The sequence below is a fragment of the Herpailurus yagouaroundi genome, unplaced genomic scaffold (assembly GCF_014898765.1).
Source record: "Herpailurus yagouaroundi ecotype Mexico unplaced genomic scaffold, PumYag 77, whole genome shotgun sequence".
Classification (NCBI taxonomy): Eukaryota; Metazoa; Chordata; class Mammalia; order Carnivora; family Felidae; genus Herpailurus; species Herpailurus yagouaroundi.
This window is the reverse complement of record NW_024412388.1, coordinates 62,709,472-62,728,251: the sequence shown is the minus strand read 5'-3', so window position 1 is coordinate 62,728,251 and position 18,780 is coordinate 62,709,472. Positions and strand designations below refer to the sequence as shown.

General features: G+C 41.8%; 1 protein-coding gene across 3 annotated transcripts in view; it reads right to left on the bottom strand.

Annotated features, from left to right (window-relative positions):
- Positions 1-18,780, bottom strand: part of TNNI3K (TNNI3 interacting kinase) — a 292,001-nt gene that overhangs the window by 3,272 nt on the left and 269,949 nt on the right. For all 3 annotated transcript variants that reach the window (XM_040470642.1, XM_040470643.1, XM_040470644.1), the window contains one exon: positions 478-557. In XM_040470642.1, the coding sequence (XP_040326576.1) occupies positions 478-557 (80 nt within the window). The remainder of the gene's footprint in view (positions 1-477; positions 558-18,780) is intronic.

The window sequence follows — 18,780 nt, the reverse complement described above, 5'->3', positions numbered from 1 at the left end:
ATACCATCAGTGATACCTCCATCGCCTCTCTAGGTTTTTGAGGAGATGGCTGGGTTTACAATTTACCCTTAGGTACTTGCTAAAGGGGAGGAGCTCCCCCAGCATATGACGTAATTGTAGAAACTCATCTCTTGTTTTTCTCCTCCCTACATACCTGTGATGTGAGGCTTACAGGCAGTGAACTCAGGAAGGTGGCAACGGGGTGTTTGGAATATCACAAGATGCAGGAGACTTATCTCTTCTTCCATGTATACACACACTCTGATATACTTGCACATATCCTTACACACTTATGCACACACACTAGTAAACTCAAAGGTAAATGCAGAGTTACATAAGATCAAAGTTTGTACCTTTATAACATACCGTTTTTAAAGCATCCTATTATAAAACAGAATTTATTCTTCCTTATTATGAATAAATATCACCTTCCTAGGGGAAGTTTCCTTAATCATTCTGAACAATCTATGTACTTACCATATTTGTCAATGGGTGATAATTGAAGACCCCTCTTCACCTCCTCCAAAGACAGGCCTTGAGAAGAACACTGTCCAGCACTGGAAAATTCCATGCAACACATGATTTCACACTCTGAAAATTATGGTGGTGGTTTGCTAACAACATTTTTATAAAACACAACTTATTCACTCAGGATAGACCCCAGAAAACTGGCAAAGTAATACAAAGGTGTTTTTATGCTACAAGTGACTAGTTGGGAGAGAGCTCAGAATTATTTGGAGTAAGTCATATCTCGGTGTGAGTACTGGCTCTTCCAGGTAGGCTACGATTCCCAGCTGTGTAAACTTGGGCACGCCACCCTTTCTGAGCCTCAGTTTATTAACCTGTAAGATGGGAAAAGTACATAAATAATTTCCAGTTTGCTTGGATGATTAAATGTAACAAAAAGGAGTGTTGAATCTAAATCCTGAGTTAATATAATTGCAAGTATTTCTTAAAAGGAACTAATAGCCAGAGTATTATCTTAGTAATAATCACTATCAGTAAAACACATGCCAAGAGATATTATTATTTTGCTGTTATTATAGTAGGAATTATATGAGATAGTGATAAGATTTACTGCATGATTCCAATGCATTAAACGCATAAGTCTATCATCTCATTTAATCCTTATTACCAAACATTTCTCTCATTTTACAGATTAGGAGACTGAGGTGGAACAGTTAAGTAACTTGTTGCACAGGTTTGGTAACTGGCTCATCTATGGTTCAAACCCAGGTCTTTTAGATTCCAAAGCCTGTGTGCTTATCTGGTACTCAAACAGGAATTTCTTCTTTAATCCTCTTCCTCAGACTTCTGCTACCCTTTTACCACACTGGTTAATGGGCTTGTTTTCTTTTTACCTCTTCAGACTCAAAACCTTAAGTCATCAAAACCCTCACCCTCGTGTCGAATCACATCTGTCAGTTAATCATATATCTGTGGTTTCTCTTGTGTCCATGTCTCACCCAAACTTTAGCGTCCTCCAGGAGGCTTCCCTAGTTTCCCCCAGTGCTCCCCTCACTGTGCTCACAGAACTCTCAATTCCCCCGTCCCAAGCCAGAGCTCTCATCTCGGTTCCTGGCACCACACCATTCAGTTACTTACGCCAAAATTTTTCTTTTTTTCACAACTCTCACCAATGCAAATGTTTTTTAGCTCTGCCTCCATTATGGAACCCTAATCCATTCATCTGCCTTCTCCTTCAAGATCCGGGCCATATAATTTTCTTGTTTGGATCTCCTCAGTTTGCCTCTTAATTGATGTTCCCGCTTTCACTCCTGTCTCCTGATAACCCATTTTCCATATATTATCCAGAATGTTCTTTTCACAGTATAAAACAGATTAAGACATTCTCCTACTTAAATCATTCTAGTGGCTTCCCAGTTCATTTAGAGTAAAATATACTCCAATGCTCTCCCCTCACCTACAAGGCCCTGGCCCTGCCTACCTCAACCTCAACTCATACCCTTCTCCCCATCTTTTGGTAAGCACTTCATGATGTTCTTTCTGTCCCTTACATCGTCTAAGCTCTTTCCTAATCCAGAGCTCTTGCACTTGCTAACTAACTCTGCATGGAATGATCTTCTTAATGAACCCAAATTCTGCTTCAATGAACCACTGCCCTGCCTTCACCCATGCCTGGATCCTCTGTCATTCAGGCCTCAGTTGCAACATCACCTCCTCAGAGAGGCCTTCCCTGACCACCATTCCAAAGTGGCATTTCCTTGGCTTATCATCACTTTCTATCTCATGTCAATGTGTTTCTTTGACATGAAGCTATATAAAATTATCTTGTCCATTTATCCATTTACTTATATATTCTATCACACAATGAAGTCGGGAGCCTTGTCTATCTTATCTCCCTTATTCCCTGCTATATACTCAACACTTACAGTGCCTGGCACGTAGGAGAAACTCCAAAAAAAAAAAAAAAAAAAAAAAAAGTTTTGAACAATTTAATTAATTGATAGGTCCTTAAATAATGTCCTTCTCTTAGGTCACTCAATCCTCCCCTGTACAAGGTCTTCTGGTAACAAAAATCCTGCCAGGACTCTCCCCTGTCCCCCACTGCGGTTCCTCAGGCCCACGTTCCAAACCCTCTGCTTCCAAACCTACTTCCGTTCTGTGTGTATCTCATGTTTTACAATTCCTCAGTATCTTTTCTCCCCAAGTTCAAGCCACGCTAATAGACTTTGTACTTTCTAAAACATCCTGAATTTTCCTTCCTCCACGGTTGTGGTTCAGCCTGCTCCCACTACTTGAATCTGCTTGGTAACATCTTTTTTTTTTACATTACATTTTTTTTTAACATTTATTTATTTTTGAGAGACAGAGCGAGACAGAGCACAAGCAAGGGTGGGACAGAGAGAAAAGGAAATGCAGAATCTGAAGCAGGCTCCAGGCTCTGAGCTCTCAACACGGAGCCCAACGCGAGGCTCGAGTGCATGAACCCTGAGATCATGACCTGAGCGGAAGTCCGATGCTTAATCAACTGGGACACCCAGGAGCCCCAGTGACATCTTATTTGTCTCTAAGGGGAAGCATTAAGAAGGAACATTCTGGTGCTACACTCCCTGAATTTGAATCCTGACTCTATTACTTACTAGCAATGACCTTGGGCATACGTTATTTAACTACTCTTTGCTTTAGATTATGCAACTATAAAATGGGAATTATATCAACACTTGACTTCTAAGGTTAATCATGAGAATTAAAGAATTAAGAAGTTTAAAAGATTTTGGGGAGTGCTAGTATGTAGTAAGCACTCAATAAACGTTACCTACTTTTATTATGTGTCAAGGTCCAACTCAAAGGAAACATTTCCTCAAAGTCTTCTTGGAAACCCCACTCAGAATTTCATACCCTCTAGTACTTTGTACTTCTAGCACAGTGCTTATCAGAGTCTGCCTCTGTGTGTGGCAATGGCCTGTATTTGTATGCTAGTGAAGCCCACTAAACAGCCTATTCCCGGAGGTCAGACATCCCATCTGATATCTTTGGATCTCCCACAGGGCTTAGTTGGTACTTTGTAAATAGTTAAAATAAAATTATTACAAAATGTCCACCTGAAGAAGTGAGATTTTTCTAAACTCTAATATAAATTCACACTGCTTCATCCACTTAGCTGCCTTAAAATGACTGCAGGTTTGGCCTCACTTTCTTAAGGGATAATGTGAAGCTGTTTCTTAGAGGGGAACAATGATTAAAAAGAAGAAAAAGTATTGCCTTAAAGTGGGACATGGGATTATCTCAATCAACATTAAATGGCAAACCACACTCGGTTCTGGGCAACAGACTGTCATTCAAGATATTTTTCAAAATAAAATTTACCCTACTAATACCCTAAAATTTACCTACCTACTAGAACCTCTTAAGCACTCCAGCTCCTTTTAAGAAATGTGCTGTACATAGTGGTCTTGGCAACAACAAGATAATAGGGAATAAATATTTTATCATCAAAAAGGCTATCTGGTTTCCTATGAATAAAAGCCCATCTCCAAGCTGTCTTATTTATTCAGTTGCTAAATGCAATTCATGCCAGGGGACTTAACCTTCTGGCCCAGGAGATACCACATTGGCTGGTTCTGGACGCTGTTCTAGGATGACAGACAGATGGAAGCTAACTGTGCCCAGGTCAAACAAAGCAGAAGAAACCAAACCCTGATCCATGGAAGTAGTTGTCCTCAACTCATGCAAATCCAGAATTCAGCAGGAGTTTCACAGAAGCCCAGAGTTTAAGAGACATACCGGGACCTCTGTTGGCTGAAGTTGTGGCCAGTGAAAATAGGCATTTCCAGTGATGCAGCTGTCCCATGAATTCAATGAAAGTAAATGTGAACCAATGGCAGGTAAGAAAAGCACTCGATTTTGCAGTGTTTCAATACTGCTGGTCAACTAGGTGGCCTTCTTTATGTTAAAAGGACCTATATATATCATACAGAGGCATATATATCAGTGATATAGGATATTATATGAGTGATTTCATGTATATGTTTAATGACAGTGTAATGAAATTTTCTCTTTTGAAGAGAATAGCAGAGGGGTGCCTGGGTGACTCACTCAGTCGGCTGAGTGTCCGACTTGGGCTCAGGTCATGATCTCACAGTTCGTGAGTTCGAGGCCCACATCAGGCTCTGCGCTGACAGCTCAGAGCCTGGAGCCTGCTTTGGATTCTGTGTCTCCCTCTCTCTGCTCCTCCCATGCTGATGCTTTCTCTCTCTCTCTCTCAAAAGTAAATAAACATTAAACAAATAAAGAGAATAGAATCTTTATGTTAGTTTTTGCACACTACCACATTATATTGATATATCTCACTTTTAGTGCTAAAATTAATTTCAGTTATTTTAGGCTAAATAGTTCAAATTAGTTCTGTGATGTACACGTACAGATAAACATAGTCATTGGCCATTGTTTCTTACAAAGGTGCACTGGGGAATGAATAATTTATTCAGAAAGAAAAATTCCATCATGCTAGATTTGCTTTATTTCTTTTTGGTGAGGATAAATTTCTTTTTTTTTTTTTAAAACGTTTATTTATTTTTGAGACAGAGAGAGACAGAGCATGAACAGGGGAGGGTCAGAGAGAGGGAGACACAGAATCTGAAACAGGCTCCAGGCTCTGAGCTGTCAGCACAGAGCCCGACGCGGGGCTTGAACTCACGGACCATGAGATCATGACCTGAGCCAAAGTTGGACGCTTAACCGACCAAGCCACCCAGGCGCCCCATGGTGAGGATAAATTTCAAGGGGGAAATATGCACATCTAGTTTCCTCAGATACTGGACACTGTTTCTCCTGATTGCTTGTAAGTAAGAAGGGGAGATCTGTGCCAAATGACAAGTGGTTGGATTGAATTGTCACTGGGTGGATATCCAGGACTGATCAAGACTTCAGGTAGGTGACATTCTCCAAAGGGTTAAGCTGAGCCTTAGACACTGGGAATAGTTAAAAGAAAACACCACATTTCCTGAAGTTAGAATTGTCCCAAAATAGATTGAGTTGTTCTAGAAGGGGGTACTGTCTCATTCCTGGAAATTTTGAAGGTATGGCTAGAGTACATCGTGGCCGTGGGTGCGGTAGAGGGATCCAAGTGATGTGCCATTCCAGGTCCCTCTATTTCTTACATTCTAAGATTCCTTGGAAGGTATTCATGAACCATGTAGATTTCGTGAAACTGGCTTTGATGTGTTGGAAAGGCAGCTTGAGATTACATTTCCCACTCAGACAGAAGATTTTTCTCTTCCTTATCTGAAGTGTCTGACATTTGTCCATGGCTGAGTGCCTCATTTCCCTATACCTGCCACAGCATACCTGGCTACACATTACTGCTACTACTCAAGGTGGTGTTTGTAGCTTTTTGTCTATATACTTTTCATTTGAAATAGTAACTGAACCGTGCTATTTGCCTGAAGGAACCATCTCTTTTCGTGGTCTATTTCAAAGGAAGAACCGCATTGCCATCTAAGTTGAAGCAAAGGAAAAGTGTGGAGAAATCACTTTCACATAAACCCATCATTAAGGATTTGACTGACGGGTTGTGTAAGTCTGGTACTAAAAACTCCTGAGCTCCTTCACAAAAGTTTTTATAGAAAATAAATTTGTAGGGGTGCCAGTCAGTTAAGCATCCTGCCCTTGATCTTGGCTCAGGTCCATGATCTTATGGTTCGGGAGTTCAAGTCCCACATCTAGCTCTGTGCTGACGGCTCAGAGCCTGCTTAGGATTCCTTTTCTCCTTCTCTCTGCCCATCCCCTGCTCGCTCTCTCTCTCTCTCTCTCTCTCTCTCTCTCTTTTTCAAAATAGAGACATAAAATTTTTTAAAAAGAAGATAAATTTGTAGAATATTCATGTTGCAATGCCTGAGGGGTGGAGAAAAACTCTATAACACTAATTCATCTCTCTCTCTTTTTTAATGTTTATATATTTTTGAGAGAATGCAGGCAGGGGATGGGCAGAGAGAAAGGGGGACAGAGGTTCCGAAGGGGACTCTGCACTGGCAGGCTGACAGCAAAGAGCTGGATGCAGGGCTCAAACCCACAAACCACAAAATTGTGACTTGAGCCAAAGTCAGATGCTCAACTGACTGAGCCACCCAGGTGCTCCCACACTATGTCATCTCTTAATCCAGAAAGGTATATTGTTAACCAGAGCCTATGAGGAAGTAAGAAAAGTACTGTCTAAAGAGAATCCAGGGAACTCTGGTGCCATCTCTTCAGAGTGGCAGGAGCGGGCAGTGCCACAATGAGTTCAAATGGCCCCATTCAGAGCCTCAAAATCAGCCAGTATTGTGGCTTCCAAACAAAAGCCTGCCAAATGCTTTTGGTACTGGAGCAATGAATCATGGTTTTGGCTGTGGGATTTCATAAATTCTCAGAGTATTTGCTAGTGTCATAATGGCTTCTGACTGAATTACATTCCAAAGAAGACATCAGGTGGGCATAGAGTCCAAAAGAAACCATTTTTATCATATTCTTCCAAGTATGGTTTTCACAGAGCTGGGGTCTTTGATTGGGTGAATTAGAGCAAATGAATATAGTCTGCATGGATTGAAAGCAAGACTGAAATTAAAACAACTAAATAAAAACAAAGAGACCTACAACATTAAGTTCTACCATAATGATATAATAATCTCATATTTGTAGAGGGTTTTATAGCGTGAGCACACTTTTATATCAATTAGCTTAGAGTATTTTTACAAAACCTCCATGAGGTATCTGGGAAAGCATTAATTTTACCTCCATTCTATATCAGGCTCAGGAAGTTTGAACAACCTGAATAAACTCACAGAGCTAACAAGAGGCAGAGACAGAACTTGAACAAAAACGTCTTCAGACTTCCAGTCCATGCTCTTTCTTCTAAAGCACACTACATTTAATAGCAGTCCCTGTCAAACTCTTGTTCTGTTTCCATCTGAGGAGCTCACTGAATTAGTCATGAGTTACAGTTTTGCACTCTTTGCATATAAAGACCAACACTAAGATCCTCATAGAAAAATATCCTTTATCATCATAAAGAAGCCAGAGTCAGCTTTCTCATGACTTGCTTTGTTAGGTCTTTAAGAACATTTTATTTTCCCCTACCCAACCTTTCTAAATAAGATGTTTATAACTCTCCACAACTCTCTGATCCTGTGCAAGGTTTTCTAAGCTGCATGGATTCATCTTCCTAAACACTGCTCCGGCTATATTGAACAGAAAACCATTAGGTTACTAGTGTGATTAAAGACTTCAGGCACAATTTTCTTCCATTCAAGTTGGTCCAATTAGTTTTTACGCAGCTAAAAGTGCCCTCAGGCTACCTGTAACCTAGAAGAGTTAGTCATTTGGACTTTGCCCAGGCAACACCATCCAAAGCCACACAGCTTTGCAAATATGCTTTGTGGTGTGTTAGGTTTTTTTTTTTTTTTTTTGCCATCTGTCATAATGATGTTACTTGTGAAAGAATATTAGCAAGGAGATCAGTGCCATATGCACCTTTATCCCCTTCCTCAAGAGGAATGTATCCAAGTGAAAAGTCATTTCTTTCACTCAACATGAAACACACACAGGTAACAGCTAACCAGAATTTCATTTCTTTGACACTAATCTAAGGGACTAATACAAAGAAAAGATAGAGAAGCAGCCTGCTGAGATCCCTAATAAAGGTGTTTACACAAGGAAAGTAAACACTTTGCCATAGAAAAGGCTACTAGAGTCATCTGGCTGCTCCTTTTGGCATTTAGCTGAAAACAAATAGATCTATTTAAAACAGATCTGTCACAAGGGATAAATGCCTCTCCATGCCTTACAATGTCTTTCTATGTAGCCCACCTTTTCTCTGGCCTAAAGAGAGGCGACATTTCTATTAGAAATGGGATCACCTTTGGCCTAACTTTGAAATAGTCCAGTCAGACTCTTATGAATAAGCATTTGTTAATTTATCAGTTAAGTTCAACATATTTATTTATTCATGATTTCATCCCACTGTTTTCAGAACATTATTTTGTCTTTGTCAATATTCCCTACTTGATAATGTCCTAAATTAAAACAAATTTATTGCTCCCATTACAGTGAATGGGCAATGGCCAAAATATTTAATGGGGCCAGGGGTCAGTGCAAAATCTCTCTTTCAGGAAAATCAAACCCATCAGCTTTCTTTCAGTGGCAAATGTCCCCAGCTATAAAAGGCCTGAAAGACTTGGCAATGGGTCATGGCTCTGTTTGAGCCATTAGGCAAATATCCAAGGTCTCAACTCCCCCATTTTTAAGGGAAAAAGCAATTAGGAAAAGAATTATGAATAAGGAAAAATGCAGCAAGAATTGAAACTGTGCGCTAATTCCTTGATGGCTCATCAATTTTTAATGTGCTTAACAGTAACGTAACAATACTACCACCTCTCAATTTACCTATACTTTAAGCAGGTATAAATGAGGAATTGTGCAATCCACTAGGAGGTGAACTTTGCATGCCTTGACTGCTTTCAAAACTGAGGAACATCCTTTAAATATACCAAACATCTTTTTCTTTTTAAGTTTATTTATTTATTTTGAGAGAGAGAGAGAACGTGTATGCACATAAGTGGGGGAGGGGCAGACATGGAGAGAAAGAGAATCCCCAAGCAGGCTCCACACTGCCAGCATAGAGCCTGATGGGGGGCTCGAACTAACAAACCATGAGAACATGACCTGATCCGAAATTAAGAGCTGGACACTTAACCGACTGGGTCACCCAGGCACCCCAGCAAACATCCTTCTTATCCTTCACCTTCTGTACTTACTATCATTCCCCCTCAAAAAGGGGAAGTATTTTAAATATTAGAACTAGGAGATCTTAGGAGCATGATGATCATAAAGCTCACTTCTCACTCCTCCATTTTCCCACCTCATTTTACCAAGAATGAAATTGAAGCCTTGTGAAGTGAAATAACTTACCTAAGTTCGTATATTAAGGTTATAGTGATATCAGGATATAGCTTGGGGTTCTAGACTTCTTTGTTAATTTTTATTCCTGTTTTTAAAGAAAACACGGAAACCAAATTTTGTTGCATACCTGCTAAGTGTCACAGTCTATTAGATGCCTCACCAATCTTATTACATACATTTGCTGCACCTAACAACCCATTTTACACGTGTGGAAAACAAGTTTAAGTCTTGTCCAGGATCACACAGCTGTAATTCAAATGTAGGCTAGGCAGGACCCAAATCACCCGCTTTTCCCGTTTAACACTGTTAGCTCTGGAAATGATTCCAAATTTATACCTACAACCTTGTCTCTCTCCTTCTCTTCATGATTGATTATCAAGCACAATGCCAGGTTCTGTGCTAAGTGCTAGGAGCCCAGATATGAGTGTGATGGACAGGTACTCTACCCTTTGAGGTAAATAGAAATGTAGACACGTGCAGGTGAACTTCAATGCCTGGGGACACAGTATACTATAAAGGGCACCCTCCCTACACACAGGAGCTGCAGGATAAGTGGATTCTCAAAGGGAGGGAATTACTGGGATAGAAATAGGTTGGGGCCTGTGCAAAGACCTGGGAAATGAAGTGGCCAAAGTAAATGTATGAATTTTTTTCTTAACTTTTTGTTTTGAAACAATCTCAAAACAAAGGAAGGTTGCAAACATGGTATAATTTTCTTTTTAATCCTGAACCATTTGAGAGTAAGTTGCCAATCTGATTGTCTACCATTTCCCATATACCTTAGTGTATTCCTAAAATAAAGACATTCTCCTACATAGCCTAATATAATCATTTGATTTCGTCTTCTCTCGGACTCCGTTCAAGTGTTGCCCATTATCTCAATACTTTACAGCGAGAAGTGTGTGATTCTTGCTGAGAATCACACACTGTGTTCAGTTGTTACGTTTCTTTAATCTCCTTCAGTTGGAAACAGTTTCTCCGTCATTACTTGAGTTTCATGACCCTGAACAATTTTGAAGATGACAAGCCAGTGATGTTGCAGACTGTCCTTCAATTTGGTTTTATCTGATTAAATTAAAATTACATGTGATGTGGGAAGCACCACACAGGTGTTGCTGTGTTCTCCTCACTCTATCCCATCACATTTTGATTTATCCCATTATTGTGTTCTTAATTTTCGTTACTTGGTTAAGGCGGTATCTGACAGGACTCTCTACTACAAAACTACTCTTTTTCTTTCTGTAATAAGGATTTTGTGGGGTGTTACTTTGAGACTATATAAATATCCCATATCTCAACCAAATTTCAGTATCTTCATTTATTTATTTCTGTATGGATTTCGTTATTACTTTATTCAAGGGGTTGTAAGGTTACTGTCATTATTCATTTTGATGCTTAGATTATCCCATAGTTGGCAAGCAAGAGCCCCGTCAAGCTGTCCCTTTGATACACACCCACCCTTGAAAACCTCTCTACTCTGTGGCACCAGACATTCCAGGCTTATTTTGTACACTCCTTGTCCCAGCCTTGAAATCTGCCATTTCTCCAAAGTGCCCTGTTTACTTTTAGTGGAGGATAGTATTTAGAAATGAAGATCTAGATGCTTGGTTGAAATGTTGCTGCTCCCAGACCCTCTCACAGAGCAGGCAAAACTGAAGAAGATGTATGTACATACATACGTGTGTAAACACATTCAGACCTCTTCCTCCACTCTCATATAATTCCAATACAATCCAACGTCACAAGGCCCATTCTAGTTTTCTCCCTTTCCATGTTTCTAACATTCTTCTCTGACAATGAGAAAATGAGAAACCTGGTTCCCATTATCCTTAATATGATCAATGCCCTGGAAAGTACAAATCCCTGACTGTTGTCACACCCGCGTCCATCAACACATGCACAGATGTCCTCCTTTACCCCACTTGGGCTCCACTGTTGTCTCCGGGTGGCTCTCCTTACCCTCTTGTGTTCTGACACCCCACTCTGGGCTACATTCCCACCTGTCTGCCCTAAGCAGGTGCCACCTCACCTACCTTGGGCTCCACTGAGCTGTGCCCCGTGTGACGCCTTCTTCACCCTGTGTGGGTTCCAGTCACTAGGACAGGGCTGCCTGTCTACACTTATACCCTATTCACCACCCTCATGCTCCGACTTCACCACATCAAGCACCTTCCTGTAACTGATACCCTTCTCAATCTGCATGGAACCACAGTGGCCACCACCTACCTTCATGAATGTCCTTCCCACTGTGCTTGGGCTCTGACACTCTATGTGGGGTAACTTCTTCACTGACTCCTCTCATGCATGCCCTCCTTCCCAGGCTTGCACTCTGGCCTCCCATGCCAGGTTGCTCTCCCGTGTAGATGCCTTCCTCACCATACCTGGGCTCTAGCACCTTGGCTGGGTAGCCCCAAACCCTCATGAAAACTCTTCCCTCCTCCCACTCTAGCTCTGACACCTCATGCTAGCCAGCTGCCACCCACCACCACTCTCGCCATCCACATGGACATTCTCCACACCGTACTTGGATTCAAACATCCTGTTCCACACCCCATGGAGAAGTCACTCTTGCTCAGCCCTATCTAATGGCTTTGGGACTAAGGCATTTAGGAAGAGGGAGGAAGAAAGGAAAAGAAGAGTAACAAGGATGGACTTTTTAAAATCTTAATTACATCCTGTCACACTCCTGCTGAAAATCCCTCAGTGGCTGATCAACCTTCTAATGCCCTGTCCTGGCTGCTGAAGTCGTCATGGTTTGACCTCTAGCTACCTACCAGGGACTTCACCCTGTAACCCTCTTGCCTGCCTCCTATCCTGTGTCCACAACAGAGGGCTTCTGTTTCTCCTCTTTTTCCTGTCTTATGAACTCTGCACTTTTGCTCTTTAGCCCTGCTGAATGTTGTTTCCCAGGCTTCTTCCTTGATTTCATGATTCTAACCAGCCCATCTAAACTACCTTTCCAGTCACTCTATCCTACCAACCTATTCTAACTGCCTGCATAGTATTTACCACAATCTCATTTTGTGTATTTATCCATTGTCACCTGTATAGGTAGATACAGTACTCTGCCTATATACCTTGGTCTACTTGGGAAGTCACCTTTAGAAGTTTGCATACATGCTCATGGTTTCCTGTGTTTCTCTGCACTTAAAGGTGGGGTGGGGGGTAACTAATGCTCCTTCCCACCCACCCAAATGAGTTACCATCAGTGAGGAACAAGAGTTGGTGGATAAAGACTCCAGCGTCCTTGCTGCTTGTTGGGAAAATTCTGAGACATGGTCTATACCCTCAGAGTTTACAACATAAAATTAAGCCTTCATTGCCCACAGCAGTGACTTACTCATTAACATACATATCCCTTTATTTATTTTTTCTTCCTTCTCTTTCCTTCACTGTGCTTGAGATCACATCCCAGAAAAATAATTTTCACTCACATCCTTGTCTCATGGTCTGTTTCAGAAGAAATCCAAATTAAGATGGCCTGTCTCTTTCAACTAGAATGTAAGCTTCATGACAGCAGGGACTTGTCTTGTGTACTACTGTGTCTTGTTCTCCAGTGCCTTAAACTCATTGTCATGAACTAGGCACCCAATAAATATGTATTAAATGAATGAGTGATGATTCCTCCCTAGCAACTTTATTGATTCAAGTTTAATCTTTGTTTATTTACCTCTGATTCATTGGTTAGCCTCCTTCCATTTTCTTAGCCTCAGGAACAAGCTGTGCTCCCCCAGCTACATGTATTGGAACAGTAACCCCCACTGAGGGCTCCTTATTCCTGTTTCCTGTCCAGCCTATTCCACCCTCTACGTCATTCATTGCCAGGGAAATCTGAGAAGGATTCTTTGTTGTGGTATCCTCATCCCTTCACTGGTTTGTGGTACGGCTTTCCAGATATGAAAGTGAAATGGAACACGATGGAGATGTCTCTTCAAACATGTCTTCTGGGATAGAGGTGATGGCCATATGGAAAGGAAGAAGGAACCTCAGGGTCCACAGTGCTGCCCCAGCCATTTGCTCTCACCGTTGGCAGAACTCGCCTCATATTGCATATTCACCTCACCAACAAGCGGGCTGTAGATTCTTTATCGGGAGGGACCCTGCCTTAGGAATTTCAGTGTCCCGTGGGGCCTCACATAGCACCTAGCACTGACTAGTTGGAGTAAATGTGTTGACTTCTTGAAGGTAGACTTATTATTTTTCCATGGGGAGAGGAGTTTCCAATGTAAGCAGTTTTAGAGCTATGTGACTTGAGAAAATTGGAGTTTTTAAGTTCCTAGAGTCAGGCTCAGAAAATGTTTCTTGTAAATGGCCAGATAGTAAACATTTTAGAATTTGCAGACCAGGGGCGCCTGGGTGGCGCAGTCGGTTGGCGTCCGACTTCAGCCAGGTCACGATCTCGCGGTCCGTGAGTTCGAGACCCGCGTCGGGCTCTGGGCTGATGGCTCAGAGCCTGGAGCCTGTTTCCGATTCTGTGTCTCCCTCTCTCTCTGCCCCTCCCCCGTTCATGCTCTGTCTCTCTCTGTCCCAAAAATAAATAAACGTTGAAAAAAGAAATTAAAAAAAAAAAAAAAAGAATTTGCAGACCATATGGTCTCTGTTGCAATGATTCAACTTTGGTATGATAGCACAAAAGCAGACATAGACAATATGTAAACAAAAGAGTGTGCTTGTGTTCACAAAAACTTTACAGAAACAGGCAGAGTTAGATTTGGCCCGTGGGCCATAGTTTATCAACCTCTCCTTTAGAGCAAGAGATAAACCTTTTATGTGGTGCTTCTCCAAGCTGTCTTCCACCTTTGGGCCAAACAATGCAATCCCAATGAAAGTAGGCTCTCCAGGCATCTTTCATTTTAGTAGTTTGTCTTAGAAGAGGAATAATTAAGACTAAAATATATGAGCTAATGGCAAAACAGAAAAAAAATTACACGTATTCAGCGTCTACCATATGTCAGACGTGTACAAAGTGTATTCTCACTTAACGCTCACTGCGACATCATTATTTTCATCCTATAGGTAAGATGCTTGAGACTTGGAGAGCTCAACTAACTTCCCTAAGGTCACACAGCTTATAAGTGGTGGAGCTTGAATTTGAACTCAGGCCCGTCTGAGCCCAAGCTTTTAACCACTATTTTATAATAATGGTCCCTTGGTGGGTATGTAAGTAAAACTTGCAAAACCAATTTTATTGATGGAAGATAAAAGTGGCATCTAGATAGGCACCTACAGAGCAGTACATATTCGTTTCCCCTTTTGGATTGAGGAAAGTTCAAAGGCCATCTTTGTTGATTTAACATCTCCAGGCTCTGTTGTGTGAATTCAGATCCCTGCAAGAAATTCCATGTTCCTTTGTTCTTTATGACAGGCCAGTCTGAATGGAGAGATTTTAAAACTCCCTAAACTCTTTGAACATGTGGAACATTGATCTTCACAAACCATTTGAAACACCCTAAGGAGGTTACAAAATTACAAGCAATGTTTTTTTGTTTTAAGTGAATGTATACTAAACCTCGGGGACCTTTTGCCTCATCATACAACACCAAAGCTTTCCTCGCCTCCTCTGTGTATTCTTTGCTGTCAGACCCTGAATAACAAAATGGTTATTATGTTGCTAGGGTGCCTTGTTCTTATTGAAAAGCTCTTCCACTGCCAGTAACGTGGGGGCTTTTACCCCACTCTTGTGTGATGTGCTGCGAAGCTTCTTTGAATCCTGGGGCAACTCAGGGTTTGACATTTCCTGCTGAGCCCACAACTGCTCCTGCCTTCTGTTTTGGCAGGAACATGACTATGGATTCTGTAAGAAGTGTTCTGTGGCCGGCTTGTGAGCTAGACCTCCATGGTTATTTTTATACTGGTATTTATTAAGCCTTGATATGTGCACTCCCGACTGCACGCTCCTTCAGAACAGGAGCCACGTTTGGTTATTTACCTCTGTGGCCCCGGCATCTGGGGCCTGGCATAGAGTATGCTCTCCACACGTATTTTAAAAGTGACTTTGATGGAACTGAACTCCTGGTGGTTCCTCCAGCCTTGTCTCTCAGCCCCAGCACTCAGTGCAGGTTGGCCACGTGCTCAGGGGCATAAGGTTTCTAGTCCTAGCACCTCCCCTGCGGAGCTGTGGCTTTAGACCAAGTTACATAACCTTCCTGTGCCTCACTTTTGTGTCGGCTTCCTCCTCACTTGGTTAGCTGCCCTCTTTAGTATGTTCTTCGTCAAATTGTTCATCACTGCTTTTTTTCACGTCTGTCTTCCCCAGCACCTAGCCCACAGCCTGTGCTAAATAAAATATTTATTAAATAATTGAATGAGAGGAAAGTAGGTTTAAAAGAACAAATGAATTGACCGCCATTCCTCTCAGTCCCACAAAGTACATCAGGCAGAATGATCCTTTTATTTTACTTATTTATTAAAAAAAAAAAAAAATTAAGTTTGTTTATTTAAGAGAGAGCACCCAAGCAGGGTAGCAGGGAAGTGGCAGAGAGAGGGAAGAGAGAGAATCCCAAGCAGGCTCCACACCATCAGCACACAGGCCAATGTGGGGCTTAAACTCCCAAACCGTGAGATCATGACCTGAGCCAAAAGCAGCTGCTTAACCGACTGAGCCACCAGGTGCCCTGAGTGATCCTTTAGAAAGCAGCCTGATCATGTGACTTCTCTGCTCGGATCCCTGTGGTGGCATGTGTCTCAATCTCAGTATATGCCGAAGTCCTCCCAATGGCCTGAGCCTCCTTCATGATCTGGCCCCTTGTCACTTCTCTATTCTGTCTCCTATGACTCTTCCCTATGATTAGTTTGCTCCTTCTGGTCTCCAGGCCATTCCCTGAATTCACAGACATGATCTCACCTCAGGGACTTTGCACTTACTGTTCCCACAATCTGGAATGCTCTTCTCTAGAGGTTTCTGGTTTTCTAATTCACTCTGTTCACCTCTTTGCTCAAATGTTACCTCATGGGTGCGGTCTTCCCTGATCTTTCTGTTTAAAATGGCAAACCATGGGGTGCCTGGAAGGCTCAGCCGGTTGAGCATCTGACTTCGACTCAGGTCATGATCTTGTGGTTTGTGAGTTCCAGCCCCACATCATGCTCACTGGCGTCAGCCTGGAGCCTGCTTTGGATCCTCTGTCCTCCTCTCTCTCTCTCTCAAAAATAAATAAACATTAAAAAAATAAAATTGCAAACCACATCTCTTTCTGCTCTCCCTATTCCTCACCTTTGTTTTAATATACTATAGAATTTTCTTTCAAAAAAAAAAAGTCTGTTGGGGCGCCTGGGTGGCTCAGTGGGTTGAGTGTCTGACTTCAGCTCATGTCATGATCTCACACTCTGTGAGTTCGAGCCCTGCTTTGGGCTCTGTGCTGACAGCTCAGAGCCTGGAGCCCACTTCAGATTCTGTGTCTCCCCCTCTCTCTGTTCCTCCCCTGCTCATGCTTTCTCTCTGTCTCAAAAATAAATAAAAACATTTCAATAAAATAATAAAATAAAATAAAATAAAATAAAATAAAATAAAATAAAATAAAATAAAAGTCTGTCACTCTCCTCCCCCACTAGAATAAAAGCTCCATGAGGGAAGGGGTTATTTTGTTTTTATCTGCTGCTGTACTGCAGAACCTAGAAGTATAAGCCCTGGATACATATTTGCTAAATGAATGAATGAATTAAATTAAAGAATATCCACAGCCCTCAGAACTGAGAAAAATGAAAAATCATTTACGAGTTTCTTTCTGGAGGGGTTTATGTGGCTTTTTGCTAACAATGCATTTCGTGTACAGTTTTTAAGCATGAAAGGGTTTGTAGAGGCCCTCCAGTGAGTTACCAGTTGGCCCTACCTTGGGTCTGGCCACAGCCAATGGGGCTGGGCATCAGCCCTGGAATGCATAGAGTACCAGGTGAACAGGGCCTACACCTCCCCATACAAGGGCCACACCCCTGTATTCTAGGCAGGCCCACAGAGCATGCCTTCTGCAGATTTCCATAACTAGCTGCATGGGGCAGAGATCAGGCTCTTAAAATAACTCCACAGGCTCTCCTGAATGCCTCCAAATACTATCTGGTGTCAACTACCACACAGACTGTGTGCTTTAAAGACTTTTCACATAGAAGAATTCACTGGAGTCTTTGTGGACACTGTAGCAAAAAATTACTCAACTGTGTTTGTGGCTGGTCACAGTTGGGCTGCCACCCAATGCCAAAGTCTAGCAAAAGCACTTCTCTAGTGAAAGCAAGAACTCCATATGCACCCATACCTTTGGAACTGTGGCTTAGGAGAACTGCCTTGTTCTCTTAGATGGATGGCCTAGAGAATAGCGAATGCCACACTCACAATTCTATAATACATGACTTTACAAAGCCGTATGTTTCACAGAAGTGTCAATTAAGATAATGTTTATAAGAGCACTTTTTAACATCATAAGTGTTAGAATATTTATTCCACATATATATTTAAAATCTCATTTAATCTTCCCAGCAACCATGAGGGATGGGTATTATTATTATTAGCATCATTATTTTCATGAAGAAACTAAAGAGTGAAAAGGCTAGGTGCTTTGCCTGAGGTGAGTGAGCTCGCCTTAACAGGGAGGAGAAGAATCAGAACATCCTGCTTTACAGTGTCACTATATCACGGAAAGTCTTGTGATCTGTGGAGTGAAGTGAATGCATGGGGTTCTTTCCTCTCATTAGTAATCTGGATTTTTCAATTTCCAGTGGAAGTGGGCTTGGTGTTAGAAATTTGGGTTTCTGATCGTGGACCTATTGATGCTTTGGACCATAAGAAGCTGAGTTTTATGAATTCAGTCTCGTGCTGATTTCCCTCTACAGGCAAATAGGCAAAGTTTCCACTAAAGTCAGGGGCTAAGGTAAAAAGACAATGGATTTTGAACCTGAAAAAACACCAATTTTTAAACTAGATTTGAATCCATAATCAATATTCCAACCAGAAAATGAATGTTATGCTGGGATTGCTTCCCTAGATATTTCTCACAGGTGTGTGCACGCACCCCGCCCCCCCCACACACACACACTTTAGAGACTTAGAAAACAACTGATCTAGGGATGCCTGGGTGGCTCAGTCAGTTGAGTGACCAATGTAGTATAGGTCAGGTCGGCTCAGGTCATGATCTCACGGCTCCCAAGTTCGAGCCCTGTGGGTTCAAGCCCCATGTTGGGCTCTGTGCTGACAGCTCAGAGCCTGGAGCCTGCTTCAGACTCTGTCTCCGTCTCTCACTGCCCCTCCCCTGCTCACACTGTGTCTCTCTGTCTTTCAAAAATAAATAAATATTTTAAAAAATTTAAAAAAAAAGAAAGAAAACAACTGATCTACATTTTTGGAATGTGTGGGGGAGAGTCAGAGTCTCTCTTTCTCATGCTGTGTTTTAAATATAT